This window comes from Aricia agestis, chromosome 18 (genome assembly GCF_905147365.1).
Source record: "Aricia agestis chromosome 18, ilAriAges1.1, whole genome shotgun sequence".
NCBI lineage: Eukaryota > Metazoa > Arthropoda > Insecta > Lepidoptera > Lycaenidae > Aricia > Aricia agestis.
The window spans coordinates 12,799,086-12,821,744 of NC_056423.1; the positions used below are offsets into that span (position 1 = coordinate 12,799,086).

A 22,659-nucleotide genomic window follows, 5' to 3' on the forward strand; every position below is an offset into this window, starting at 1 on the left:
AACACTATTTACTAAGTTTATTTGCGTTTTGTACACTTTATTTATTATGTGTATTATGAAATTTATAAACTTATTATTCAACTAAATAAACCTTTAACAGCCTAAGTATTGGCAATGTATTTTGTAAACAAACTATGCGTAGCGCGCAATACCGTGGCGGTTGGTCACTGGCCCTACATTCCTCTCGTCTGCGCTCGTGCATCTTCGGCTACGATCGCTCATGTTCGTTGTGAAATTAAATGTGATTCGCTTCGAACGATTATTACGAAAAGAGTACGAAATTCACCCTTATTTCTATAAAAATAAGGTGTTAAAAATTAAAATAGCGAACGGCTACAGCTATTGATGATTGATGGCTGCAAGATTACAAAGAGTAAGTATAAAGGGGCCATGGTAGGCGAAATCCTAAGCTTATATTAAATATTATATTATACATATAAGCTTATTCGCTGTTTTTATATTATTAAGTAAGTATATAATTTATAATTTATTATAAGTACAATAAACGGAGATAGTTGAAAAGATAGGGCTCAATTTTTAACCGACTTCCAAAAAGGAGGAGGTTACTTACTTATATTATGTTCTTCTGTTTATGAATGAAATACTTAAAGTACTTACTGCAAAATATTTTTTTTCTTTAAACAATTCTATTAAATACAAAATTCAATTTACGTAGCCGGGAATATTAGAGTAGAGAGTAGAGACTAGAGACCAATTAAGGAAAGTCCACCATCCACCAAACAGCAAAAAATATACTCAAGTAAGTACTTGGACAATGTCAGGAAATAAAGTGTCATTTAAGTTCACATAATATTATCAATATTATTATTATCTTGCTGCTTGTAGTTTGTACTTTGTACATAAGTACACTTTTTATCCTTTTCTCATTTTTAGGGTTCCGTACCCAAAGGGTAAAAACGGGACCCTTTTACTAAGACTTCGTTGTCTGTCCGTCTGTATGTCTGTCTCACGAAGCTTCATGGTATGTCTCCAGGCTGTAACTCAAGAACCGCTAGAGCTAGACTTCTGAAATTTTCACAGATTATGTATGTCTGTTGCCGATATAACAACAAATATATGAAAATAAAATAAAGTTAATATTTAAGACGGGCTCCCATACAAAAAAAGTCCCTTTTTTGGGTTATTTTGCTCGTAATCAATATTATATAAGTACTTAATGGTAACAGCTAGGTACCTGAAATTTTCACAAAATCCTTAATTAAGTATATAATCCTTTAATAATTAATAATAAAATTATAAAGTAAATATTTAAGGGCCCCCATACAAAATACACAATTTCTTGTCTACTTTCGCTCTATACCGGTACGGAATCCTTTGTGCGCGACTCGCACTTGGCCGATTATTAATTATTCTTCTTCCTACAGAATATTTCTTTTCACAAATAATAATATGTACCATCGAGGAAGTTGATTCCTATGCAATTGACAGACCAACGTTATTTGGTCGAATATGTCAATTCAATGTTAATTGTGATCTGTCAGCTGGGTTTGACGTAACGCAGCCAAACTACTTAGACTGGGTTGCACCAGAGGCGTGGGTAAAGTTAAAGTTAAAGTTATAGTTAAGTATAGTTAAGGTAAATTTAACTTTAACTTTACCCTTAACTTTGCCCGGAGAAATTGACAGATGACAGCTGATTCAACAAGGTTATACATGCGCGTGGGCGGGGGCGCTGCTGGTAAAGGAGAACTGTCGAAAATTGCGGTTTTTGTATGATGACAGCGTTAGTTCCTTTTTTCGCCACATGGATTTAAAACCTTGTCGAGCTCTATGGTTATAGTTAAATATGGCGTCTTGATGCAGCGTCCATTTTTAACTTTACCCAAAGATTTGACATTTTGCACTGTAGTCAAAGTTAAAGTTAGTTGGTGCAATCCAGTCTTAGGTCCCCGATTTGCATAGGAATCAACTTCTCTGATAGTACTTAATATTTTGTACGTACTTATACAGATTTATTCCCGAAATGGTAGGATAATAATAATATGTATGAATGACGCAACCTTCAGCCAAAGATGGTAAGTCTCATTTTGGTTGAAAATATCTTATTGTAACATTCGCTTTGTACCTGCCTTGTAAGTTGTAACAACAGATGTTATGCCTTTTAAAGATTTGTATTATAAGTAACTAGCTGTCCCGGTAAACTTCGTGTCACTTTAAAACCTTCCCTGGACTTCTACGAATATTTTAAGACTAAAATTAGCCCAATCCGTTCAGCCGTTTTCGAGTTTTAGCGTTACTAACACAATTGAAAATCCATTTTTTATATATAGCTGTCCCGGTGAACTTCGTGTCACTTTAAAACCTTCCCTGGACTTCTACGAATATTTTAAGACTAAAATCAGCCCAATCCGTTCAGCCGTTTTCGAGTTTTAGCGCGACCAACACATTTGAAAATCCATTTTTAATATAAGATATCTAAGATGATTACAGACTTTTCATACAAAGAGGCAAATAAATTTTGTAGTTAACAGAGAAGTTGATTCCTAAAATAATCCTAAGCAGATGGCGGACCTAAGTAATTTGGTCAAACCCATTCGTAAGTTACAGACATAAGCCGACTAAAGGACGTAGGTCCGTCAACTGCCTACATGAATCAATTTCTTCGATGACCACGTTTTTTTATGAAATAAGGGGGCAAACGAGCAAACGAGTCACCTGATGGAAAGCAACTACCGTCGCCCATGGACACTCGCAACATCAGAAGAGCTGCAGGTGCGTTTCCGGCCTTTTAAGAGGGAATACGCTGTCTTCTTGAAGGTTTGCAGGTCGTATAGCTCCGGAAATACTGCTGATGACAGTTCATTCCAGAGTTTTACAGTGCGCGGCAGAAAAGGCGCGCGAGAAACGCACGGTGGAAGACTGTCACTCATCAAGGTGACGAGGATGATGATGATGAGAATAAAATTATTCTTGTCAGACGTAAAATTATTGCAAACACGCTGTATAATATGTATAAAGAAACTAACAAAGTTCGTTGCTATAATATTTAAACAGGCGCGTTCTTACTGGTGGTGTGGAATACAATATAATATAAGTGGATGGTGGATAATGACCAAAGCACTGCTAGCTGCAAATAAATTGCCTAAATCGACAACCCAAGATTTCTATCTTGGGTTGTCGATTTTGGGCAATTTCTTCTTAGTGCAAATAGTACATAATGCGGGAAAGAGCTAAGAAGAAATTAAATATTTCCTTACGAATACCAGCTAAAACGATTACAACAAATTAAGTAAGTTTTAACTTAGAGTTTACGCTTTTCTAGGTGACCTTAACTTAACCTCACCAGTCACAAGTTATGGTATCACCACAGTATATCTGTGTATTACCACTGTACACTGTGGCATTACCATAAAATAACCTTTGATGTCTTTTGACTCAAAACTGTTAGTAAGTACCGAACATACAAACTCTATCGGTCTTACTACAAAAGATTTAAACACCCGTTGAACAGTTGATTAGAGAAAAATTCAGTACAAAATGGTCTCAAAACAACTGTAATTCATCTTTTGTGGTAAAACCGTATATTAGCTTTATAACATTTTAATTTATGAAAGAATTATATATTATTATATGCATAGACAATGCGCCTAAAATTCCGAATTCGTGGGGGGACTGTACATTTTTCCGGGATAAAAAGTATCCTGTGAGTGTGACCTTTTCTGGTACTAAAAGTGCATACCATACCATACCATACCATATACATACCATACCATATAAATATGAACGGCCTAGTCAATCAACAATCTGCTACACTACAATATATTAACTATTCGACAGCAAGTTTTAGGTAAGTAGGTACTCAGTAGGTACTCTAATTACTAAGTGCACTTCCTCGTCAGTCGTGATCCGTGGAAGACCTCGGGCCGAGGTCGTCAAGTGATTTGCTTACTGACCGCTGTGTGATGTGTCGAGGGTCTTGTGCTTGTCGTCTTCGAAGATACAAAATAATAATACATTGTATTGTATTATAAGTACTTACATACATTCGAACATTTTTAGGGTTCTGTACCCAAAAAACTCACTCAAACTCAAACTTTTTTATTCAGAATAAATTTTTGCAAATGTTCTCTGAACGTCGACATGATGCCTACCACCGGTTTGGGAACTAACCCGGCGAGAAGAACCGGCGTAAGAAACTCGCACGGGGCCCACTTTTTGACCAAAAAAAGTGAGAAAACATTAATCTTTTAAAATAAGGTTTACAATGCTGTAACTTAAAACTCCAGGCTGTAACTCAAGAACGGTAATAGCTATAGAGTTGAAATTTTCACAGATGATGTATTTCTGTTGCCGCTATAACAACAAATACTAAAAACAAAATAAATTAAATATTTAAGGGGGGCTCCCATACAACAAAAGTGATTTTTAGAACATTTTTTGTTCGGTATCAATGATGACAACAGGTAGGTACTTGAAATTTTCACAAAAGCCTAAATTAGATGTGTACTTTAATAATTAATAATAATATTTAAATAAAATAAAAATTTATTTCCCATACAAAAAAGACAATTTTTGGCCTATTTTTGCCTTTGTGCGCGAGTCCGACAAGCACTTGGCCGATTATTTTATATTTTAAGGGGCAAACGAGCAAAGGAGCAAACTCAGCAAAGTCGCCCATGGACAGACATAGAATCACAGATTACTAAATACTATGAAGATAAGTTAATTTACTAACTTTGCAAACTGAACATCATCTTTTTCAAAAGTCGGCTAAAAACAGATTATTACTCGAAACTTCGTTGGGCAAGAATTGAAAGAAAGTGCCTGTCCAGATGAGGCGTTTTACGCGCGAAGTCCATACACGCGTTTCAATTTCTATTGCATCCAAATCAGGGATGTTGCGAATATCCGCATCCGCATCCGTAAATGCAGGGCATCCGCATAGATTGGACATCCGCATCTGCATCCGCACCCGCATTAAATCAATGCGGATTTTTATGCGGATGCGAATGTCATACGAGTTGCGACAAGAAAAAAAAGCGGCGGGGTCTGTAAATGGCGCGTGCCGTTTGCGCGTGACAAACGACCAATGGGAGCGAAAAAGCCGGCCAAGTGCGTATCGGTCACGAACAATAGAGGGTTCCGTAGTGCAACCAGTTTTTGATAAGTTGTGTATCGTCAATGAATGTAAAATTATAACATGTTTTATACTACTACCAACATCATCTCAGTTACATTCAAAGGAATATGAACGAAAAATTCCTTTATACTTCTCAATAACTTATGAAGTCTTTTTAGCCGTGATAATTTTCTTTTTTAATTTAGCATATTTCCTACTCCCGTGAATTTTTCCACATATTTTTCAGAATCAACCGTTTAGCTAATAGCTGATAAAAGGGGAAGACACTGGACACTAACGATTTCTTCCACTTTAAAACTTTGCATATTTCACAAATGGATCTCTAAATCGGAAAATAATCTTGGAATACTCGTAATATTTTTAAAAACCCTATCCAACGACACCACATACGGTGGAGTGGGTGCGAAATAAAAAAATTATGGGACCTCCCTTACACATCAAGCGTGATGTGTAAGGGAGGTCCCATATTTTTTTTAAAGGTTTATATACCATGAGATTTTGCCTGCGGCTTTGCTCGCGTTAAGAAGTATCATTATATACAAACTTTCATCCCCTATTTTAACCCCTTGGGGTTGGAATTTATCAAAATCCTTACAAATCGGATGCCTTCGTTATAACATCTACCTGCATGCAAAATTTCAGCCCGATCCGTCCAGTGGTTTGGGCTGTGCGTTGATGGTGGTCTATGTTAGTCAGTCACCTTTGAGTTTTATATGCATAGATTTTATCGACATCGTTTATATGTGACATGAATGTGCATTCATGCCGAATTTCGGCTTCGTAGGCTATTCTCTGAGCGAAGCAGCGGAGAAACAGACAGACGGACAGATAGACCAAAAATATAAGGGTTCCTTGTTGATTACGAAACCCTTAAAAATGGTGACGGAATCCCACGCGTTTATTGTGGTGCATCAATTGCCTTGTGTCAATTAATCACTACGTGTTTGTTTGTGCTTCATACTTAATAAAAAGCGGCATTATTACTATATTGTATTTAATAATTTAAGTATAATGCTTGCTTGATGCTCCAATTTATAACTTCGTGTATTTACTAACAAAAAAGTGGTAGAGGTTAATACAGGGGAATTAATGTAATTTTCATTTACAAATTATTATCTCTTTAATACAAAAGTATTATTATAGTGCAGGTAGGCATCTATTATTTTAAAGAAAATTTTTTTTATTACTATCAAGGTAATTTTTCGTAAGCAGCTTAGTTTTGATAAAACGAACAACAATTTCCTCTGCAAAGGTGGTAGCTAACAGAGATAAATATGATTTAATATTTCGATTTGATAATTGATGGTCCTAAAATGTGGATTGTTCTATTCAAAATGCGTTTCAAAATGAAGCTATTCACGAAAAATTTGCTGGATATTAATCAAAAAATTTGTTCTAGGGAACCTGTACTATTTTGTAACACATTAAAAAAAATAAAATAATACTTTTTCATTTTATAATTATGTAGGATCCAAAACATCCGCATCCGCATCCGCGGATGTGAACCTATAAAAATCCGCATCCGCATTCGAATCCGCGGATGTGAAAAAATCGGGATCCGCAACATCCCTGATCCAAATACCGCGTTTTGCGCGCGTTTTTACGCTACAAACATGGTCTCGAAGTTATCACGCTCCAATCAAATACGAGATCATACAAGTTGGGTGCCAATTGCCATATAGCTTTTGACATTTGGCGCGGTCGCATCCGACCGCTTGAGGAGAAGAGGTCAAGCTAATAGCTATTGCAGCGTCCAGCACTACGCGCTAGTCCGTTGCGAATGGACGTATTTGATTGGAGCGTGATAAGTTCGAGTAAAAACGCGCGTAAAACGCGGTATATCTGGATGCAATAGAAATTGAAACGCGCGTATGGACTTCGCGCGTAAAACGCCTCATGACAGGCACAGTTAATACGGGCGAGTCGATAGTCCCGCTCTTTGCAAGCGCTTTACGCGCGAGTATGAAAACGCGCGTAGGGATCTGGACGTGATATAATTGTAGCTCTAGTAGTAGGGGTTCCCAAACTTATTTTGTCTACCGCCTACTTTGAGAACAAATTACGTTTTAGGGCCCCCCATGGTTTTAATTTAAAAATTAAAATGTATCTAGATGAAATAAATCACCCCTCAAGCCTCCACACAACGCCCCCATTTTTTTTCTGGGTCCCACAGGCGTTATCGCCCACTTTGGGAAAGGCTGCTCTAGTATATCAGGTACGCGCGTAAAACGCCTCATCTGTAGCCCTAGCACGGCCTCCAGTAGAAATGCGAAAGTATAGACAAACTGTGGACATAAACTAAAGGTGCCGTTCCGATCTTTACCGCGGCCAATCGCGACCAACAAAAATTCAATTAAAATCCACTTTATAACAGACTATACTATATTATGTCATAGTGTAGGATATTATTTGAATTTTTAGTATTAAAGTCTATCATAAAGTGGCATTTTAATTGAATTTTTGGGAACGAAAAAAGATCGGAACGCTACCTTAAGAGGATACACCAGGGGCGAGAGAAATTGAAAATAGGTATTTGAAAATGTATTGCTGTCTCAACTCTCACCAATCTCAAGTCCCCCACCGCAGAGCGCGATAGAGACAACACGACAAAAGTTCTAATAAAAGAACAGAAAATCTTCGATTCGTTGTCCGCATTCCTTCTCCAAAACTTAACCGAATTAAGTACTTTTTTCATTAAGAATTAAAGCAAGGCTTGAGCTGTGTTCCTATGTTTTATTTTTTTTTGTATATTTTAGCCAGTTTTGTTTTCTGGGTGTTTGAACACAGAGGAAAATCTTGCCATTTTTTTGGGTTTTTTGGACGTTCTTATCTTTTTTAATTATAAAATTATGAAAAAAAAAGAAAACATAGGGATATGCTAATAGTGGCCATAGATATTCAGGAAAAAAATCATAACTGTACCGGCATTATCCAGGGAGGAAACAGGGGACAGCGTTTGTATGGAAAAACGACGGTGTGGACTCCTCTTAAGTTTATCTCCACAGTTTGTCCATACTTTCGCATTTCTACTGGTGGTCGTGCTAAGGCTACGACGGGCTCTTAGACTATACTTAGGCCCTTTTACCTTTTATTTCCCGTCTTTTTTAAATTATATCCATACCAAAATATGTTATCTAAAATATTATGGTTTTCGACTTTCGATTCAGCGGTTTTTGCATGAAAAGGTTTATACAGACAAACAGACACTTTCTTGTTAAAAACTCAAAGAATATCATTGTTTATAATATTAGCACAATAATATTAATATATTAAGTAATACATATAATATAGTCTAAAGTAGTTTTTATTATTCGTCGGTCTAAAGTCTTTAAGAACACACTTGAATTAGCTTCATGCTTAAAACCATCTTGAGACCATGAAACTTATACAATAAGGTAGCGAATTGCGACGATCGCCAGGCTTGTACTTTGTAGCTGGATTCTACTGTGCTCGTAGTGGACTAATAAAGGTATTGATCGAAGGGCCAACAGCCTACAGGTTGTAATCCGACCTATAGGTTAGCATAGACTAAGGTACTAGGTAAGTCTATCAAATACGAATTAGTATAGTAAATGATTAGGGTAGAGAGAAGGCTGTAGTCACTGCTCACTAGTCACAGTTGTATCAGGGTTGTAAAAAATTATATTTTTACCGTGGTTGTATGAAAAAGTCTAGTTTTTTACTGATAAAAAACTTCAGGTTCGGTAGTACCGTATGTATTTTGATATTTTTTATAGATATTATTGGTGCAAACTGCAAGCTTCCAAGCAAAAAATTTAAAAAGGCAATGATTGACGTGTGAATTGTGCAGTGTTCTGTATGGCGAAAAATGAAGCCTCCGCAATTTACATTTTGCGTAAATTGCGGAGGCTTCAATCAATTGTAGATTGATAGTATTATTATTTATTACGCTTCGCTACGCTAAAACCATAAAACTCTCTGCATAATGTTCGGGCCACACTAACGTTTAACGTCAATGCCCAACAACGCGACAATTATTGCGATAATTTTAACCAAAATAACAGCAAGATAATTATAGCATATAAAATAAGCTTTAATTACCCAAATTAAAAATATTACATAAAAGCATAGTTAAAGTTAATTAAAATGTTCACAGTTCTTTGAAATCTTGAAGACAGGATTCAAGCTTGGAATCATATTTCAAACTTCAAAAGACTTGGAATTCATTCACAACGAGACCAAGTAGCCAGGGTTGCCAAGTTTGGAGTATCTCCCAAATTGGGGTTATACTTCGTAGCGTATTTTGTAATACCTTTACTTGGATTTATTTATAGTAAGACAACCCTAACTTATTATAATATTTTAGAAGCTAAACGCCGAGATTTGTGAGGGCTCGCATCGTCACATCTTGACTGACTGATGATAACACATCTATGATCTACATATAAATAAAAATTTCTATGTTAAGCACAAATCAATACGCGTGACAATTTTCCGTAAAGTACCCACAAAATGTACAGGATGTGTCATGTGGGATATTCTAGCGCTCAGTTCGCTCGTCCTGATAAGGATAAAGGAGGCTAAGTTATCTAAATTATTCCTTCAAGCCCCAAGAATCTCCGATCGGAGGATTAACTACATAAAGAATTAATGAATTATTGTAAAACTTAAAATGTTGTTAATATTATACGTGGGAGAGCCATGCTTCGGCACGAATGGGTCGGCTCGACCGGAGAAATACCACGTTCTCACAGAAAACCGGCGTGAAACAGCGCTTGCGCTGTGTTTCGCCGAGTGAGTGAGTTTACCGGAGGCCCAATACCCTACCCTAATCCCTTCCCTACCGACCCCTATTCCTTTCCCTTCCCATCCCTCCTATCCCTAAATAATTCTGTATAATATGTATGTTTTGTTCTTAAAAGTTTTTGACTGTAAAGTTTTTGAAGTTAGTCTGTCCATCAACAGCTGTTAACCATATAATCCATTCAGATTTCATGAACTTATCTTAAAGATTTTATCTCCTTTTATTCTTACTTTCAAAATTGAATCAATCGGCATACCAAGTGCAGCAGCTGCTGTTGTACTTTATTTTCAAGGGTTATATTTTCACGATAACTAGCAACACCGATTTCAAACTTCAGTTCATCTCGGCCGCTCGCGCGCGCCGCACGCGTGCCTACGTTAGAGCCCTCTGGGTTGAGCGAGGCAAAAATAAATAATCCGTGTAAAAAATCCCACAGGGAGAATAACACGCTGTGAAAATTCCGTTAAACGAATCTCAAAAGTGTTTTGTGCAGCTAGCAACAAGTTAGTATCGATTTCATATTAAGATAAGACCTATTTTTCATGTGTTTCTATATTCAAATTGATTTTGACGGAACGAAGAAAAAGTAGGGTAAACTCTAAATATATGTGAGTTATAAACGGACCATATAAAACTGTTGTTTGTTTATTGGGACTGCAAGTTTTCCATGATGTTTTTAAATTGGTAATTGGTTGAATGATCAATGAAACATCTGCATCAATCTCCGCAAGTTGCATCGGAAAACAATTGAATTGTGTCACATCAACTTCAAATTGTTTTGTCTACTTTATAATTTCCATTGACGTTTCACTGCAAACAAGTTCTCGTGGACACTATATTTAAAACGTAGTGATTATATTATTCTCTTTGACTATATTTTCTTAGTCCTTCGACAGAAGCCAGAATCATGCCTTACTAACGCACTCAAACTGTCGCAAGAGACATTAATTATTATTTATTAGTTAATGCTGATTGAAACGTCAATTTAATGAAGAGTTTGACAGATCGGGGCTTATTTCAAAATCTTCATTTAATTACAATTAAGTATTAACTATTAAGTACTTAATTAAGATTCGTCGCGGCAGGAGTCGCACAAGATATCCTATAATTTCACTACTTATTGAATTTCGCTGTCATTTAAAGGAATATTTTGACATAGGTATTATTCATTTTTTTTTAATGAAACGGACAAACAAAAGGAAGGGACAGGAATAGGGTAGGGGATTGGGCCTCCGGTAAACTCACTCACTCGGCGAAACACAGCGCAAGCGCTGTTTCACGCCGGTTTTCTGTGAGAACGTGGTATTTCTCCGGTCGAGCCGGCCCATTCGTGCCGAAGCATGGCTCTCCCACGTTACACGTATGCCGTTATAAAAATCGGCCAAGTGCGAGTCGGACTCGCGCACGAAGCTACGCGCTACGTTCCGTTATACGTACCGTTATAGAGCAAAAATAGGCCAAAAATTGTGTTTTTTGTATGGGAGCCCATCCAAAATTTTTATTTCATTTAAAATATTAATTGTTAAAGTACACATATTATATTTAAGGCGTTTATATAAATTTCAAGTGCCTACCAGTTGCCATTATTGATATTGAGCAAAAAAAGGCAAAAAAAAATCACGTTTGTTGTATATATATAGGGATATTATAAATATTAATATTATTTTGTTTTTAATATTAATTGTTGTTTAAATAGCGGCAACAGATATAAGTAAGTACAGTATACATAATGTGACCATTATTTTTTTTGTCAGAGCGACACATTACGCGACCCCCCTCCCCCCCCTCCCCCTCCCCGTTGTATTTCAAAGTGCTAATCTCTAAAGTAAAAACTACTGGTCCGTTTTGAAAAATTCCTTCAGTGTTAGATAGCTCATTTATCGAGGAAGGCTTTAGGGCCTAAAGCCTTCCTCGATAAATGAGTTTCGGCTATATTTTATCACGCCAAGACTCTCTGAGCGAAGAAACAGAGGAAAATACGGATAAAAAGGGAAAAAGTATAAAAAAAAATATCTCTCACTAATTACTGGGACAATTATTTCTGTTATTTGGCACAGGAAATTCAAGTTTCAGTGGGGGGACAGACTGCCTGAAAGCGGGACGTATGGTCACGTTAAGTATACACAATCTGTAAAAATTTCAGAAGATAGCTGTTGGGGTTCTTGAGATACAGCCTGGTGACATACACAAACAGACAGACGGACAGACAACGAAGTCCTAGTAATAGGGTCCCATTTCTACCCTTTGGGTACGAAACCCTAAAAATGACCTACCTATTTATAAATAAGAAAATCGTACGCTCGTATAATAATCGGGATTCTACGCTAGAAATAATTTCTCTCACCACAAAACTTCCCATTAGCAGTATTTTTTATAAAAATATATAAATATTATTAATCAACCACGAAGTTTTCAGGCGCGTTGCCAGAACAAACACAGCTTTGTATTGAAGTCACATTTTTAATTTAAAATATGCGCTGGGTCTTCATTCTCGTAATCGAAACTTGACGTGTGCGAGAATCGAACATTTGAGTGCTTTGTCGTAATATTAGTGATTGCATCACTAACGGCCGTTCTCAATATTTGATCTATCTCTGGTTTTGCCCTACTAGAGATAGGAATAGCTCATATTAGACATTAGAGACATAATAAATATTTTATGTCAATACAATGTTAGCTGCGATCGGTTGTATGTCAAACCAGAGATAGATTGAATATTGGGAACGGCCTTAAATTATCGACATCAAAGTTAGATGTAAATTGCCATTTGGGTACGGAACCCTAAAAATTTATGAAGTAGCCGCCTAGCCGCTCATTCACGCGTACGGCCGTACGCATATAAACATCGAAACATCGCCTCTATCGGCAAATAATAATATTATTATAAATTATACACTCAGCAAAATCCGAACTTAAAATCGAAACATGGCCACAGAAATGAAAATACGTCATGTTAGTACTTGTAAGCACGATTTCAGATCTGGATCATCCCAATTCCCAGCTTCGCGAGGTAGCGCAGTGGTTTTTAAACTTTTTTGGTGGCGGTACCCTTTTAAGAAGTTACGTTTTTGACGGACCCCCCAAAAGAAAATGCACGCTGCATGTTCCATGGCATTTTTATTTTTTATAATAAAAACAAATGTGTCGCTCGCGGCAACAAAACATATACAAGGCGTTTGCGGAGCCCTAGGGATCCGCGGAGAACATTTTGAAAATGGCTGATTATCATAACAAAATTACAAAAAGGCCGATTGCAAAATATAAGAACAATAGAAATATTTTTATACCGCCAATAAACACTGCTACAAAAAGTGCTCGAGTGAACGGTATCATGTCAGTTCATTAAAAGCATGCGATATATCCGATAACGGAAAATTGTATTTCAAGCCTCAACCACAATGTTAAGTACGCACATACGCTATTTACTCGATAGTTTTACTCCAAATCTATACGTGGGAGAGCCATGCTTCGGCACGAATGGGCCGGCTCGACCGGAGAAATACCACGTTCTCACAGAAAACCGGCGTCAAACAGCGCTTGCGCTGTGTTTCGCCGAGTGAGTGAGTTTACCGGAGGCCCAATCCCCTACCCTATTCCCTTCCGACGAACGCGCCGAAATAAGTATAATTATTTAGGTTTATTAGATCATGAGACTGCTCAAGTACTAACTTTAGAAACAAATAAAACCTTCAAAATTGTTAAATGGTCAGAAAAAACACGCGATTTTAGTAAAGAAAATATAAAAAAATACTGTAATTGCATGTCTAAGTTAAGCTTTGCCGAAGTATATGAGCATACTACTTTAAATGATGCCTTTAACGCATTTCACGAAATATTGGTACTTTTTTATAATCTATGCTTCCCCGAAATTTCTATAAAAAATCTAATAAACCATCAAAAACTTCATGGTTATCAAAGGGCATCAAAAAATGTAGCATTGTTAAAAGAAAATTATACTTGAAATATATAGGTTCACGAGCAAATAAAAAGCTTAACTACAAAAAATACATAAAATATAGTAAAATATTGAAAAAATGCATATATAAATCAATACAATTACAAAATAAAAATTATATTAATAATCAAAAAAAAAAACAAATGTAAAGCAATATGGGATATTATAAATAAAAACATAGGTGACATAAATACACAGAGTGACATTGATACAATTATAAATAATAACAAGGATAACAAGGAAATATCGGAACCCAATGACATTAGTGAATCATTTAACAATTACTATATACAATTAACAAATAAAAATAAATTTGACTTTGATAGGAACTACATTAATTCGACTTTAACAAATAATAACCCGAATACTATATTTTTAAAACCGACAGACCAATATGAAGTAAATAGTATTATTAAAACCTTAAATACTTATTTTGACTTCTAATGAATATTTGAATACTAAATTAATAATTATGGACTTTGTTTTGTAATAGATTCTTAATTTAATTCTATAAATTAACTTTCAATAAGTAATGTTTACTTTGACTTTTGCACGCCACCTGGATGGCAGAATGTTTGGAACAGTATTTTATAATTTGAAGACCTATGTTATAACACTACATTCTTGCAATAAATATATTTCATTTCATTTCATTTCCCTACCCTCCCCTATTCCCTTCCCTTCCCATCCCTACCCTCCCCTATTACCCTATTCCCTCTTAAAAGGACGGCAACGCATCTGCAGCTCTTCTGATGCTGCGAGTGTCCATGGGCGACGGAAGTTGCTTTTCATCAGGTGACCCGTTAGCTCGTTTGCCCCCTTGTTTCATAAAAAATAAAAAAATAAAAATCGAGTAAAAACTTCCGTGTGGACCGCAAAACTCACAGTTCGAAGGCTCGATGGAATTAAATACTTAATTACTTACATAAATCTAATTAGCAATTACTAATTACCTTCGAAATTACTGGACGCGAGCCGGCGAACTTTACTCAAGCGTGTGAGTTTTGCGGTCCACACGATCATTTACTCGATTTGGAGTAAAACTATCGAGTACCTACTTAATGCTGAATGTGTGGACGAAAGCCCGAGCCGTGGTTTTTACTCTATGTGATTGCTCGATCGAGTAAAACCGTATGTGAGTATGTACTTAGCTTTATGTTCAATTAGATAATTCTGTGCCCTGATTCTGGCTTCGCTTCCTTTTGTTTTCTGTTTTTATCAAACAACAAATTCGTAAGACACTTTGAGATTCGGGAAAGGACATAATTTGGAAAAATGTATTATGTACGATGCCAACAGGGGGTTATCTTGCAAGGAACGGCTTTATCAGTCATCATATTGGTGGTTTCTTCAAAACCTGTTTAGTAAAAGGTGGTAAAAGTTGCGTGGGAGTAACATATTATATCCATCCTCGCAGACTTTCAATTTTGAAATAGCCGCGTCACGCCCGCACTAATATTTTACCGGTCTTATCGACACTTCACCGTGAAATCTGGACAAGGTCGACTCCACGGTAAAAGCAATGCCGTGATAAAGTTATTAAAATACGCCATTATACTGGAACTAAAGTAACGAATAACGATGCACAGGATTGCTCACTTTTGACATTGGAAAACTTGATGATGAGTGAAGTGACAGTCACTCATCATCAGTCAGTCAGCGCACTGTACCTAAAACTCCTGGAACGAACTGTCACCAGCAGTATTTCCGGACCTATACGACCTGAAAATCTTTGACAAGAAGAGAGCGTATTTCCTCTTAAAAGGGCGCCAACGCACCTGCAGCTCTTCTGATGTTGTGAGTGTCCATGGCGACGGTAGTTGCTTTCCATAAAGTGACCCGTTTGCTCGTTTGTTTCGTATTTTATAAAAAAAAAACTCTCACAACTCCTTTGCGCCGAAATTCGTTTATCGCGCGTGAACTGTACATTTTTCCGGGATAAACAATATCCTATGTCCTTCCCTGGGACTCAATCTATGTCTATAATTTTCAGCAAAATCGGTTTAGCGGTTTGGACGTGAAGAGGTAACAGACAGACAGACACCCTTTCGCATTTATAAATGCGAAAGTGTGTCTGTCTGTTATAATATTAGTATGGAATATGGATATTTCATATTAGTAAGTATGGATGTTTCGCATCGCTTCGTTCAAGTAATGCCAATTTGAACTTTATGCTCAAAACCACAGACATAGATCCAGATAGATACCGCATGGGCATGTGTATGTACTTCGCGTGCCATATCGCGATCCCAAACGACGAGCAATGCTCGTCTTTCAAAAGTCTGTTCTTTAGTCTGCTATCGAAATCGGACGTCAATCGGAATTTTTAAAATGCCTAAATGCCTAAAAGTGCCATATTGAGCTGTAGAAATTAAAAAATGAAACGTTGGCCAAGATAATGGACACGTTTCTTATCATCGGTACGTCACAGTAGGTAGGAAAAAGTGGCACGCTCGTTTTCATATAAATGGAGCGACTTGCGGTATCTATCTTGATCTATGTCTGTGCTCAGAACATATTATTCTCTAAAATAATATCTCCTTAGTGAGTCATTTAAAGTGAGGAATCTTAAGTTATGCTTTAATACGGGATGGGTGATTCAGACCACATGTGCTGAAGTAAGTCACAAAGACACGTTGTATTAATTATACTGAGGGAAACCCAACGCGGCGCGCGGGTAGCCGGCTATATTAGATACTTGCCTTTATGTCTTAGAACAGCTGCGGTTCTCAAACATTTTTGGCGGTGGAACCCTTTAAGAAGTGACATTTTTGACGAACCCTCAAAAAATGTTTTGTCTTTAAATGAATTGTCTCTGTGTCTGGACTCTGGAGGCATTTCTACAAACAATAATTTTTGTATCGCTCGCGGAGCCCCTAGAACAGGGGTTCCCAAACTTAATTTTGTCTACTGCCCACTTTGAGAAAAAAATATGTTTTAGCGCCCCCATTGTTTCAATTTAAAATGGATCCAGATGAAATAAATCACCCCCAAGCCTCTACACAACGCCCCCCTTTTTTTCTGGGTTCCACACCGCCCCCCTTTAGACCTTCAGCGCCCACAAGGGGGCATTATCGCCCACTTTGGAAAATTAGCCCTAGAATCTAGATGGTCTTAGCGGAGCTCTAGGGTTTCCCGTTTCGCGGAGCACACTTTGAGAATGGCTGTAGCGGATACCTTGTTTTTCCCTAATCGTTATATTGGATATGAAAAATTAACTTCCAAAAATGTTGAAAAATCCATAAAGAGCCATAACTATGCAGCCATAACCTTTTATTTTGTGCCAGGACATATTTACACTACTTTCTTAACGCGAGTAGCCTGTCTTTATTACATAATGTGAGCTCTTGCCATCAGCTGCTAATCAATCCAAGATGGCCGCTAACCATGTTGTTCCGGTGGTGATGGCCTGTTTAAACTTAATTTATCTCCGTAAGGCCCCTTATACGAAGAGATTGGCCGACCTGACCCACTGTTCCACTGACCCACGAAAATGTTCAAAATTCAAATCTTTGAATCCGACCGAAAGCCGATCGAAGAAATGACCTTACTCCTGAGTCCTGTCTATCGTACGTGACAAACTTTCTAGGCACGCTTCGATCAAATATTTGATCGAAGGAGGCACATCACAAACTTCGGTCGGCCCCGAACTTTCGATCGAAAGTTTTTCGAAGTAGGTGTATATTTAGTTAATGGAATCAGGCGTTACTTTGCGGAAATCCATAGTTTAAATTTAGTTTGTTATTATTTTTAGCAATATTCCGCGAAAACAAACTTCCACCTTTAAGTAAATGAGTGAGTGTACGCATAGGCATGCGTACAGCACCTCCCTCCTCCCACACTGCCTATGCGTACACTCGCATGCAAGAACTTGCAAACACCACCACCACACAAGCAATAATGTTGGCAAATCCGTGCAAGGCCCCTCACCACCATGCAGGTTGAAAACCTCGACGCACGTTTCGCCCCAACACCGGAGCATCCTCAGGATGTGGACTCTACGAACAACGTCCGTTAAGTTGACTTAACGGACGTTGTTATTGTTATTGCTTGTGTGGTGGTGGTGTTTGCAAGTTCTTGCATGCGAGTGTACGCATAGGCAGTGTGGGAGGAGGGAGGTGCTGTACGCATGCCTATGCGTACACTCACTCATTTACTTAAAGGTGGAAGTTTGTTTTCGCGGAATATTGCTAAAAATAATAACAAACTAAATTTAATAACAAACTAAATTTAAAAGGTGTATATTTTCTCTATGAGAGTAGGAAACTGCCCTCGATCATTCGGCCGAAACATTGGATTTTGCACTTTGTAGTAGAGCTCCTGATTCGCTTAGGACATTTAGTGTGAGTGTTCATTAGTCCAGTATCCGGTCCAGCAGGCCTAGCATCACAACAGAAGAATGGGAAAGAATCGACATACTGGCAGATTTTATCGACAAAATGACGGATTTCCATTGTCTAACTGTCACGTTGTCTATTCTTCCGTAGAAAGAAAGTGTTTTTATGGTGACCATGCCACGCCTGCAGGCCAGATAATTAATATTTAGGTAGTACTAGTAGGGGAGAAATGACTATAGAGAAAGTTCCTAATAGCGCCCCCAAGAGCACACATCCTCAACATCTTCAAATACCATCAAAATATTTTAAGATTCTTTGAATACACGAAAAGATGTCATCAAAGTATTTACCTATTTATAGATGACCTAGACGCTAGATATGCGAGGGGTTAGAAAGTGGACCACATCTTAAAATTGACATGCATCGACACGGATAGGTCGACTGGAGTAGTTGAAGAACGGGCATCATATAAACCCATCAAGCCCCATAAGCTCACTGGTGAGCGAGACACAATAGAATAACAATAGATTTCCAAGAATCCGCGATCGAAGGATTAATATTTACCTAACTTTTTTAACTACATACATGTTAGCTGTTAAACCATTCGTTAAAATTAAGTACCGTCCTTAGTTATCGGTGATTAACTGATTTTGGCGCAACAGAGTTAAACGGGCGTATTATGTTGCATCGCTAGTTTTGACAGCGAAGTTAGTTATCAAAAGACAAAATGTATGAGATTAGACATATTGTTACGTGCTAGGGTTCGAAGGATTTGGAGAGAAAGACCTGCTGACTCTCTTGAAGACTTTATTCACTAGCACTAGGTCTAACACAAAGCACTAGGTCCAAAACACTAAGCACTATCACTGTCCTAGGTCGTAGCAAAGTCGTAGGTTTCACTGGTTTTCACTCCGAAGTCGCCTTGACGATCGTTCGAACTGAACTGATTGACTGTCTCGTCTACCTGCGTCTATTTATATGGGCCGAGACGAGTTCTGGATCGTACCCAGTTCGCGTAAACAAGTGTGGAATGTTTCTAGAAAATACGCTCATGTAATCGTACACCTAACGCCAACTAGTGTCGAGTAGGGGATTTATGTTGTCTGTGTTCCTCCGATAAGTTTCGCTGGTTTGACGCTAGATGGCACTATACGTCGTAAGTCCGTAACAATATTATGTAATTATATCACATAAGGCTTCGCAAGTGCCTTGACACCATAAAGTTAATATACCCAGCGGTATTCCGCGATTGTTGCTCTATTGAGCAACAATCTCGAGCTGTCAAACGTAACCAAAATTAGTTTTCATCTGTGTGAAAAATATGTGTACGTATACACTTACACAAGCATGAATTCTATGAGATTAAATTGTCAACGTACGGCACGTGCCGACTGGACGTCAAAAAAAGAGTGCTGCTGTCATGTATCACACGTCTCTTTTTACCACGCAGTGTTACTGATAGTGACATCTCTCTTGCTTAGGCCTTTGTTTCTCTATTCCGCTAGGTATATTAACTTTATGCTTGACACTTAGCGATGCGTTATCCCAAATCCCATACGTTTTTGACAGCTCTAACTTCGCTGTCAAAGTAGCGAACGCGAATTAGTTGATTGCGAGGGAACCGTTCATTTTTTCCGACATAAAAAGTCTGGTAAGTCCTTTCCCGGGATATGGAGATACTTGTTTTTAGTACCCAGCCCAGCAAATGGATGTAGTGATGTTGTATGTTAGCCAAAAACCGTTATTTATATTATGTGAATATTATATTATGCTGTAGTATTAGTAGGTTATGTAAATAACAAAGAATATTATGGCGCATTGCGTACTCTTCATTTAGAATGCGTCTAAAGTGTTACCTATGACAATACTCTTGCTGACGAGGTAAGATCAGTCTCGAAGAAAACTAGAAGTAAAATGACTGTGAACGGATTGTATATAAATTAAATAATATTATGCTTATAAAGGGCCCCACACATTTATAGTTCGCCGGCAGGCCGTCGTCGCGTCGCGTCGTCTGGCCGTTAATCGGAAAAGACTACTGTAGTCTTTCAGTCCCAGTCACGATTTTGTATCGACGGTCAGGCAGCCTGCCGACCAGAGCCTGCGGGCGGACTGTGGGACCCTTAATCCATACTAGTTAACATTATAATGATACATACGCAAGATAAATAAAGCGGTTCTTGAGTTACAGCCTGGAGACAGACAGACAGACGGACAGACAACGAAGTCTCAGTAATAGGGTCCCGTTTTTACCCTTTGGGTACGGAACCCTAAACAAAAGTAATTGCTCTTATCACTTATGTTATTAAATAGTAGGTACTTATCCACTTCATTCAATTACATCTTCAAATACGAAGTGGTTTTTGTCTGTCTGTCTGTTACCTACCTCTTTTACTCTCAAAGCCTCGAACGATTCTGATGTGTTTATTTTAAAATAAAACCCAAGAAAGTTAAATGTAGAATATCCTTTTCCATAAGATCGTTTACATTTTGGCTTGCACTGTGCATAATAATATGTATTAAGTTATTATCTGTCGGTCTGTCCGTAGACATGTGAGGAACTGAGGTCAGGTGAAGGCCCCTATCTGCCATCTCGGGCACAACTCACTACCTAGGGCTGCCGGCATGATTTTAGTTATACTTAGTTTAACGGCCCAACTTAGAGACGTTTAACGTTTTCTTAATTTTAATTTAATGAAGAGTTTGACAGAAAATGTACATAAAGCTTGAATTTGACTCAACTTGAGTCAAACTCAAACTTTATACATTTTCTTTATTAAGAGCGGGCTGTCAAATTTTGCTGTGTTTTCTAATAAGTATTACGATCCTGGAAGACGATTGACTTAAATGAAGTTGATATTTATTTAATCATTGTATATTTATCTGATATTTAGCTAACGGAAAGCACATTCACTTATTTTGACTCGATAGTTTTATTTTTCGAAATTATGAATCTTTCTGGGCTTTTCACAAATATCTGTTACACTTATTGAGTTACTATCATTAATTAACTTGCACTACTACAATCACACACTTTATAAAATAATAGCTAAAGGAAATATTAGTATTGTATTTAATTTTTAAGTAATCATCAAAAACATTTTTAGGACTTACGACCTTTACTTTCGTGCTATAATTCGGGAACCGTTTTTACGCGATATTGTTCACTATTAACTGCAGCGTAAAGCACATTTCCCGGGAGCACGATTCATGGAATCATTGTATCACGATTGGAGGATAGCGTTGTGTGTAGGCGGGGCTAGCATTTTGACAGTAGGCTCGTAAGTTTAATCAACAATGTCAAAATCATCAATGTCAAAAAGACCATTTTAATGTTTTAAACAGTCAAAAATAATTTCGAAAACCTCTTTCTTTTGTTTATATACGAATTATACGCGATGTATGAGCTTCGACATGACATGGCACTTGTGAATTGCGATTTGCGATGCGAACTTTAATTAATTTGACTAAGGACCTAGGGTATAGGCATAGACAAAGGAATAAAGAAATAATAATTTCTCTATGGTAAAGGCCATAGGGTATAAAGTTGGTATAAAGATATTGCAATTGAATTTTTTCGGAATCAAAAGAATCCACCTATATCCGTTCAACGGTTTAAGCGTAAAAAGGTGACAAACAGACACTTGCACGTTTAAAATATTAGTATGGATTTTTCTCATACGAGAAAAGTAATATAAAAAACTTTCCACCAACAACCCTGATTGGGCGCCATGACACGTTAAAATAACCTCTGACTCACTACACTACTTAAGTTTACCGCTAAATGAATTTGAACTCTCGAATCCAAGGATAAGGTTTAATTTTGTTTGTGGTTCAATCAGGAGTCAGGACTCAAATATGGTTACCGCTACAGGATTATGGACCTTCAGTTTAAATGATAAGGTTTAATTTCCTTGGGCCGTCAACGAAGGCTGCTAAGTTATTTAATGTGAAATGTCCTTTTCGACTAAGGGACACTCGTAAAATATACGTGAATAAACAAGAACATTTGCCAAAATACCCTATAAAGACTATAAAATTAGATCCATGAATACGTACGGCCAGAGGAAATATGTTTCAGAAACCTTAGGGCTTAGCAGTTTCTGAAATGGCTCTTACTTATCTGAACTTATCCTGAAGAGGGAAGGATCTGTTGTCATCTAATTCTGAAGAGTTTTTCTATCCTGTACGAAATACGGATAAACATACTTAAATATTTGTACAGACAGATTAAGAAATTAGAAGAGAAACCAAAAACTGACTAAGAATCTATCTTCTTCTTTATAAAAAGGGAATTTTAAATTTTCTTAGTCTTGCTATAACTCGAGAACGGCTAAACCGATGTGGGTAATTTTATTCTTGAAATATTAATGGAGGTCCTGGAAAGGTTTCTATTTGGAGGGAATTGATACGAAGTTGACCGGGACATCTAGTAAATTTTATAACCCGGACGAACTATGTTCTACAGGGTGTAACAAAAATAAGTGATAATACTTTAGGG

General features: G+C 37.4%; 1 protein-coding gene across 1 annotated transcript in view; it reads left to right on the top strand.

Moving 5' to 3' along the window:
- Positions 1-10,311: 10,311 nt before the first annotated feature.
- Positions 10,312-22,659, top strand: part of LOC121736246 — a gene marked incomplete at its 5' end in the record, with an annotated part of 33,550 nt that continues 21,202 nt past the window's right edge. The window contains one exon of the mRNA XM_042127330.1: positions 10,312-10,369. Within this exon, the coding sequence (XP_041983264.1) occupies positions 10,312-10,369 (58 nt within the window). The remainder of the gene's footprint in view (positions 10,370-22,659) is intronic.